Source organism: Sitodiplosis mosellana, unplaced genomic scaffold, assembly GCF_009176505.1.
Source record: "Sitodiplosis mosellana isolate CC-2019 unplaced genomic scaffold, AAFC_SMos_1.0 Smas_scaffold_7113, whole genome shotgun sequence".
In the NCBI taxonomy this organism is placed as follows: domain Eukaryota; kingdom Metazoa; phylum Arthropoda; class Insecta; order Diptera; family Cecidomyiidae; genus Sitodiplosis; species Sitodiplosis mosellana.
Genome location: NW_022602226.1, coordinates 1 through 8270, shown reverse-complemented (window position 1 = coordinate 8270; position 8270 = coordinate 1). Strand labels below are relative to the sequence as shown.

General features: G+C 34.9%; 3 protein-coding genes across 3 annotated transcripts; 2 read left to right on the top strand and 1 right to left on the bottom strand.

The window, feature by feature from the left end:
* Window positions 1-67: 67 nt before the first annotated feature.
* LOC129580143 (zinc finger protein 26-like) lies at window positions 68-2855 on the top strand. Its single transcript, XM_055470347.1, has 6 exons — window positions 68-1277; window positions 1365-1436; window positions 1563-1748; window positions 1825-1989; window positions 2262-2329; window positions 2397-2855. The coding sequence occupies exons 1-6, from the start codon at window positions 378-380 to the stop codon at window positions 2515-2517; spliced, it is 1512 nt and encodes a 503-aa protein (XP_055326322.1). The 5' UTR covers window positions 68-377; the 3' UTR covers window positions 2518-2855.
* Window positions 2856-3096: 241 nt separating this feature from the next.
* Window positions 3097-7274, top strand: LOC129580144 (zinc finger protein 569-like). Its single transcript, XM_055470348.1, has 5 exons — window positions 3097-4787; window positions 4881-5588; window positions 5729-5923; window positions 6038-6202; window positions 6510-7274. The coding sequence occupies exons 2-5, from the start codon at window positions 4914-4916 to the stop codon at window positions 6705-6707; spliced, it is 1233 nt and encodes a 410-aa protein (XP_055326323.1). The 5' UTR covers window positions 3097-4787; window positions 4881-4913; the 3' UTR covers window positions 6708-7274.
* A 224-nt stretch (window positions 7275-7498) lies between these two features.
* Window positions 7499-8209, bottom strand: LOC129580142 (D-aminoacyl-tRNA deacylase-like; the record flags this gene model as incomplete). The annotated part of the gene is given in 1 exon segment (XM_055470345.1): window positions 7499-8209. A coding segment is annotated over 1 exon segment (432 nt), but the record flags the coding sequence as incomplete, so codon positions are not given.
* Window positions 8210-8270: the final 61 nt, after the last annotated feature.

Sequence of the window (8270 nt, the reverse complement as noted above, 5' to 3'; positions counted from 1 at the left end):
AACATGTTTTAATTCAAATCAATGAAAATGGTTGAAATAATCGAATTCTGTATGTATTTACCGGTGACTTTGGCAGTCGTAACACGTTGAATCAGTGCTTTCATTTTGAATTGTTTTTATCTTCCTAAATATTGCTTAAAGAAATAAATTAAAAGTAAGAAAAACAATTCCAACGTGTTGGTTTTGTTGCTACAGAAAAGAGGTTCTGTGTTATGGTTGCTTTGACAGTTGAGCACTTCGAAATAAAGTGTCAAATCGACTGACACTGACGTTTCTGCAAACATAAAAATAAACACAAATGCACGCATCGCAATGTTTACCTCAGCTTAAAATTAGTTTTACGTTCTAAATTTGTTGGAAAAATAAGAAAAATAGTGATGGAAATCACTTGCTATGTTTGTAATAATCGAACAAAAGAATGGACGCAAAATCTTGCTGAAACAAAGTCCAAGCACTCTGGCACGCCGATCACTGTGTTCATCACTGGATTCCTCAAGGATTATATCTCTCTGCGAGATATAAATGATGTGACCAATTGCATTTGTTCGGATTGTTTGAGTCGCATTTACTCGTACGATTGGATGATTTTGAAGGTGAAAGAGCAGGAAAGGGAATTCCATATGTTACTTATGTCGACGGAAAAGAATTTTATCAGCAGTCGGATCAAAACAGAGGATTTAGTTGAATCGAAAGCAAAGATTGCGAATGGACGTAAATTCAAAGATGAGAGTAGCAAAGAAGTTAAGCCTGTATCAGGCACCGAAGCACGGCAAACCGACACTCCCGGGGACAATGTAAAGAGGAGCAAACCAATCGTTGTACGAGTTGTAAAACGAGTTCCATTTCTCAAATCGAAACCAGTAGCTCTAGCATCAATAACATCAAAAGCTCCAGCACCAATAGAACCAACAGCTCCAATACCAGCCAGTCTGAGTGAGCCGCCGTTGAAGAAACGAATCATTGAGCCAGAAACAAACATAATACAAGTTTCAGACGAGGATGTGTCTCAAAGATCATTTGTTGAGGATATGTCTCAAGACGCTGTTCGAGATCAATGCCTAGAAACTGTTGAAAATGCCAAAAATGCCGAAAATGTTGATAGTCAGTCAAGATGTTTTCGATGTTTGCCTAGCTTCAAATCATCCAAAAATACCAAAGGCAAGAGATACTTTGATAGTTGGGAAATAGTCACTAATCCGAGCATTTTATCAAGCAATCAATTGAAACGATATTGCACATCGTGCAAACTATTTTGTAAGAAAACAAAATATTACGAGGTGATTTTTCGTTGCCATTTTGTTGCTATTGTATGAGAACATTTTTGCGTGGCTTCCACTTTATTTACTTTTTTGTACTTTTACCAGAATCATATGGCGAAGCACCAACGAACATGTGAGCTGTGTGACATAACTTTCAAAGCGGCCGATGAACATGCGGTAAGTGTTGAACGGAGCTTGGAGAGAAGATATTTTCAGTGGATTTTGCTTAAAACAGCCAAATCGCTTTATTCTTCAATATTTTTGATTTTACCGATTTTCTCATGATTTTTCCTCTTTCAAAAGGTTCACATGGTATGGCATAAAACGCCGGAAGGTCTAATGTGTCGAATCTGTCAATTTAAATTGCCTAATGAAGACGAACATCGAAAACATTTAGATTTACACGAAGGAAAATCGGATCGTCATTGTGTTATTTGTGATAAGGGTTACGCTACGAAGGCGATTATGAGAACTCATGTGAAAAACCATGTAAGTTAATTGGCATTGATTGATATAAATATTACAACTAATTGAAATGGTTGTGTCTTTTATGATCGTTGAACAGGGTGAACCAGAAGTTCTGTGCGATCTTTGTGGGAAAGTATTTTACGGCAAAGACACACTGAAGGTACATCGAAGACTTCACATTGATGAAAAACAATTCGAATGCACATTCTGTTCGAAAGCCTTCAAAACCATGCAGTATTTACGTACTCATTTGCGAATTCATGTAAGCATTTTATTTTTTCAATCGGAGGTTTTTTTTTCTTCTAAATCAATAATTAATTTAAAATTATTACTATTGAATCGTTGCTGTGATGGCTGTTATAATTGATGTGAATTAGATTGAAGTTGAATTTTAAATTAAACTTTGTTGCACAGTGTTGTCAAAGCAATCAATTGAAAGTCAGCAAAGCTACTTTTCATCAAAGTTCTACAATTTATCGACCATTGTGGTTCAAAAAACCAAATTAAAATTACGATTTTTTCCGCTATTCACAGACCTCCACAGAACGACCATTCAACTGCTCATTTTGCGACATGAGTTTTAAGCTCAAGGACCACTGGAGGTAAATCGATTTTGAATCCTACATTATATCTTTCAAATTTTAATTATTGATGTATTTTTTCTTAAAGGGCTCATGAAAGACGGCACATCGAAAATACAAAAACGGTAAAATGCACACTTTGTTCGGCGGCTTTTGAACACAAATTCCACCTGAAGCAACACATGGAAAGGAGACACAGATCTGAATAACCACAAGGAACAACTGAGAAAACATATTTTTTTCTAAAACTAGAACATGACGAAATATGTATTGAAATATTCATTAAATATAGTCCATGAAGATACTCTAATCCTAAACGTGAACTACTATAGTGAATTACTATCAAAAATCGTCAAAACAAAACTTATATGTAGGTTTTGGTACTACATATGAAATACAAAGCTATTGTTCTAACTGTTCCAGTCGTATATGGATAATATTGTAATTTTGATTCTATTATTCAGCGCACTTGCTCATCATTTTATTAGCTTGAATGTATAAAGCAACCCAAGATTTCTCTATATGCTAAAAATATCGTTGGTCATCTTTTCCAAACAAACGAGATTTTGAACAAATATTTTTTTAGTTTGATCAGTTTCACTGTGACTAAAAATGACGACACACAACGTGTGGTTTGGTAGTAATGAACTTGCTCTAAATATCAATATAGTATTGGAATCGCTCTGTTGTAGAAAAAAATAAATGAATTTAACTGAAAATCTATCCGAGAGGGGTTCTGTGTTGTGGTTATTTTGACAATTGAACATTCTAACGTATAGTGTCAAATCGAGTGACATTTCAACAAACAATAGAAATTCATGCAATTTCATTTACTTTGGCCTAAAATTTTAGTTTAACGTTATAAATTCATTAGGAAAATAAGGAAAATAACAATGGAAGTGATTTGTTACGTCTGCAATGAGCAGACCGACGAATGGCGTCGAAATTTTACCAAACTCAAGTCACAACATTCGAATACGCCGATCGTTGATTTACTCAAGCGATTTCTCGACGACTTTGAATCACAGCGAAACATTGAAAGCGAATCGAATTGCATTTGTGCAAAGTGTTTGAATCGCATCGATGACTACGATTGGATGTATGTCACGTGCTCGGAGAGGGAAAAATAGTTGAAGGAGCTTCTTTGGGCCACAGAAAAATCGCACATTTATCAAGCAACTGTATTGCTTCCAGAACCGGAATATGCATTAAATCCAGATGTACTGCCAAAAGAAATTAAAATTGAACAGGATTGTGAGGTTAAAGAAAACGAACCAAATGAACTATGGACAATCATTGCAGTAGTGCAAATGCAACCGAGACAGTCTCCGTCAAGAGAAAATGAAATCAGTGAGCCACCGTCAAAGAAGCAAAGTATTGAACCGAACTCAAATGAGAGCAAAACTCCAGTCGAGTACAAATATACTGTACTTGAACGACGTTGTCAGCCAAATCCAAAATCAAAAAACCCATTGATACCCAGCTATCAAAAAGATCTTGAACGAACGACGACACAGAGAAGACACGAAGAAATTTAAATGTAGCATTTGTCCTGCGGCTTTCGAATCCAGACACGATTTGAATCTACACTTGCAACGGAAACACGATGCTGAAAAACCACACGATAGAAATCGGCGATAAATTCAAACATTGACTGATGGTTTTAGGCATAAGCCAGTGACAAAGCGATAGCTAATCAACACAAGTAATTGTAAAATAAGTACTTAAAATTACTTTGAACACAAAAAGACATTGTTCGTATTATTTAATTGAATATTTTGACAATTTGCATTATTGCCCATCAGAAGTAGATGAACAAAAATGTGTTATATAGAAAATACATTAGATTGATTGAGGGCAGCTCAAATAAATTATGGATTAGACATTAATTCATTTGGATGGATTCGAAAAGTTGAATGAAAATTTCAAGAAAAAGCTCTTACTCTTTAGAATTTACTGATTTAAATTTTTTTTTTGTTCCTGTGAATTTATCAATTTGAATTGAATTTGTCATTCCCATATAAATACTCTGTACTAGGATTATAATTGATGGTTCCAAATATCAATAAATTTCAACAAATGACAACTCAAAACCGAAGTGTATTTTGTAAACTGGTTGAGCTGCCGAAATATATTTAATTTTTTTTTTAATTTCGTTCATTTTATGAATTTCTAAAATTATTTTAAAGCTCATTATCATCATTTTTCAGATCCAACTCAGAAAATTGAAAATAAAAACAAAGAGAACTAATTTTAGTGCAAAAAGCAGACAATTTGACATTGAGCGCCTAAAGCGGAAAAAATCAAATGTCAAATGTTTTGGCAAATCAACTGTCACTTCATTAATATCGCCGAGTAGAAAGTTAACAAAACCTTGTTCTAAAGCAAAACATTCTTTTCTGTTGAATAAGTTTGGGAAATAAGTGATAGATTTTGAAAAATCTCTTCTGATCTCTTCAAAGTGTGTAAATCTCCAAAGGTAAGCTAGAATCGATGAGAACTAACATGATATTTTTGAGAGTAGCTTAATATTTTTGCAACTTAATCCATTTTTTTCTTCATAAATCTCTAGGTACAACCTTCTGATTGGCTAAAATTCGATGCAATGGATGTGATTTGTTATGTTTGCAATGAGGAAACGAGGGATTGGCATCGAAATCTGGTTGAAACTAAATCAAAGCACACTAAAACACCAATTGTTACGTTCATTGTTCAGTTTCTGGACGACTATGTTTCACAGCGTAATGTAAGAGACGAGTCAAACTGCATTTGTTCAGAATGTTTGCGTCGAATTTACACGTACGATTGGATGTGTTTGAAGGTGAAAGAGCAGGAAAAGGAATTACGGACATTGATTCTGAAGAGTGAAACAAGTTTTACGAGCAATCAGATCAAAAGTGAATTCGAATTTGTTAATCCAACAGAAATGGTACAAGTGGATTACGATCAAGAAGATTATGATGATATTAAGACCGAGTCAATGAATGCAGATGATAGCCCTGATGATATTGTGACAATTGAAGAGATAAAAATTGATCCGGATACTGTTGGTGAAAGTATACCAGATGACGATGACGACGATTGTGATGATGATGACGATTTTAGCGATGATGATGATAATGCTGTCGATTCAGATGAGGAATTCGTTCCCAAAGTCAGCTCAATGCAAAAGAAACAACCAAAAAAGGCACCGGTATCAACAACTGCTTCGAATAATTGTTTGAATTCGAAAATTTGCGAAATTTGCGGCGAAAAATTGAAACACGAGACAACGATTAGGGTAAAATGGAACAATTTCTTTAATTTTTGTTCAAAAAATTATTTCGAGGAATGATTGGATTTTTTTTTTTCAATGACTTCAATTCTTCAACATTTTTCCAATGAGTTCTAATTTTTTTTAAATTCAATATCTATCGACAGTCCCATATAAAAATTCACACAAAATCCCCTGGAATGTTTACGTGTCACGTCTGCCTGTATGAAGTAAGTGATAAGGAAAAGGATAAATTCAAGGATCATGTGAGAAAGCATACAAAAATCACATCCAAACAGTGTGTCATTTGCAATGAAGGAGGAACGGAGAATTTTGACTTGAAACATCATGTCCGGAGCCAGGTGAATTGAACTTACCTCTGATTTTTTTTCTTTTTTTTCTCTTCTATTCGTTGTTTTTTATTCATCATTTTTTGTATTTCAATCAAAAATAATGGAAAATTTACCTTTTTTCAGCACAACACTACCTTGTCTTGTGATACGTGTGGTAAATCATTCGTGTACGCTTCGGTACTGCGGTTACATTTGCGGTCACACATTGAAAACCTACCAGAAAAGTGCGAGCATTGCAAAAAATCATTCCCGGACAAAATTACCTTGGAAGAGCATATGAAGACTCATGTAAGGAAATAGCCTATTCAAAGCTATTCGTTTGCTATACTGAATTTCTACTACCAGAAATGCTTAAACAATTGCGACTCTCTTTCGTTGCATCTTGGCAGTGGTTTCTGTCAGTAGCCCACTAGGAGTGGCAAATGAGAATGGCTTTGCAGATTGAAAAATTTATTTTTTTCTCCAAAAATGTTCCACTTCATCGAAAAATTTCTTAAATCCATTCAGCACAACATTGTTCATCATGGGCAGCTCTATACAACAACAACATCGACAGCAAATCCATTCATTACATTATCATTTTTCTTTGATACAGGTCCAAGCGGTGTGCACATTTTGTGGTAAAAAATTCACACGGAAACAAAAATGTAAAAAACATGAACTACGACACACAAATGAGTCAAAAAAGTTCAAGTGTTCACTTTGTCCGGCTGCTCTCGATACCGAACGCGGATTGAAGTTGCATTCACTTCGGAAGCATAATGGAGATAAGGACTTAAATCATAAGGAGTGATAGGAAAGGTGCTTCCATCACTATGACGAAGCTCGTATAACAAGAAAATTGGCATGTGCCATAGTCTACTGACCATTGAATAAATAAAATAAATATAAAATGTGGAATTGAACGAAATATCATATCGATTGAAACGAAAAATCGAAGAAAAAAAAAAACAAAAGAGAAAATACATAGTCAAAAATAAATGTCCACATTTAGGCGAAATTTCAACTGGTAGAGGTGCCCAGTCCTATATTTTGCCTAGAAAACGGAGTTTCAGACGAAATACCGATTAGATTATAAGCAGAATTTCGCCTGCAGCTCAAATTACTAGCAGAAATATCGGCTGAATGCGTCTTCAGCTGGAAAAACGCTCAGGTTTAGACTTTTATTTTTTGCTGTGTAGAGTCGATTGAAAATAATAACGAAAAGCTGTCAAAAAATCTTTATAAGTGTGAAAAATGTCTAAAAGAGTAATTAACTAATAGAGACCAATTCTATTAGTAGATGTAAAAGAACGCAAGTTTGTCCAACTTCGTAGCAATAAAGAGAAGTATGTATCATTGCAACTAATAATGGTTAAAAGAATGTTTTTTCGTTTTTGGCGGGTCGTCGTGGTTTTGCACGGTTTTCGCGGAACTGATAAAAGATAATAACTTGGTGTCTTCGGCAAAGTTGTAGTATCCGAGGTCTTCTATAACATTGTTGAAGTCAGTTATCTCTTATCTCTTATCAGTTCCGCGAAAAGCGCGAAAAATGATAAGAGATAAGAGATATTTGTCTTCAGCATTGTTATAGAAGACCTCGAGTACTACAACTTTGCTGACCAAGTTGTTATCTCTTATCAGTTCCGCGGAAACCGTGAAAAACCGCGGAGGCTAGACGGGATGCCAACATACTTTCTTTTAACGCAGATAGAATCAACAGAAAACATACTTTCCTTTTCAAAAATATAAATCGAGAAAAAAACATACATTCTTTTACGTCTCACGAATCGTTTCTTTACTGAAATTCTTCATTTTTTTTTATATAAAATAATTATTTCATAAATTTTCATTCCAATTGAATTTCCAAACAATTTTTCGAATTTATTTACTGGCATTTTCATTCTCTTTCTTCGGCGATTCAATTTCAATAGTGACTGGACCGTCGTTTTGTATATGAACTTGCATCATAGCGCCAAATTTCCCGTCTTTGATTTTGTCCGCTGAATATTGGTCGCCAAGTTGCTGCAGAACAAAGTTGTATAAATTCGATGCATCGGCACCTTGCATGGCCAAATGGAAATCCGGCTTGTTCCCTTTCAGCCGATTGTACAAAGTGAATTGACTAATACAAAGTAATTCATACTGCAAGTCCTTAACACTCTTCTGCCATCGTTTGCCGGCATCGTCGTCGAATAAACGAATACTCAACAGTTTACGGGCCATGTAATTGGCGTCTTCCTTTGTGTCATTCTGAGAAATACCAATCAAAACACATAGTCCACGGCCAATGTTACTCACGAGCTCATCATTCACTGAGAAAAAATGTACTGGGAACATGTTTTAATTCAAATCAATGAAAATGGTTGAAATAATC

Bases quoted from the DNA above. Each gene is read 5' to 3' on its own strand.
- LOC129580144 (XM_055470348.1), top strand. From the start codon at position 4,914: ATGGATGTGATTTGTTATGTTTGCAATGAGGAAACGAGGGATTGGCAT. The intron at 5,589-5,728 runs GTAAAATGGAAC...ATCTATCGACAG, and splicing joins AACACGAGACAACGATTAGG to TCCCATATAAAAATTCACAC. The intron at 5,924-6,037 runs GTGAATTGAACT...ACCTTTTTTCAG, and splicing joins AACATCATGTCCGGAGCCAG to CACAACACTACCTTGTCTTG.
- LOC129580143 (XM_055470347.1), top strand. From the start codon at position 378: ATGGAAATCACTTGCTATGTTTGTAATAATCGAACAAAAGAATGGACG. The intron at 1,437-1,562 runs GTAAGTGTTGAA...CTCTTTCAAAAG, and splicing joins AAGCGGCCGATGAACATGCG to GTTCACATGGTATGGCATAA. The intron at 2,330-2,396 runs GTAAATCGATTT...TTTTTCTTAAAG, and splicing joins AAGCTCAAGGACCACTGGAG to GGCTCATGAAAGACGGCACA.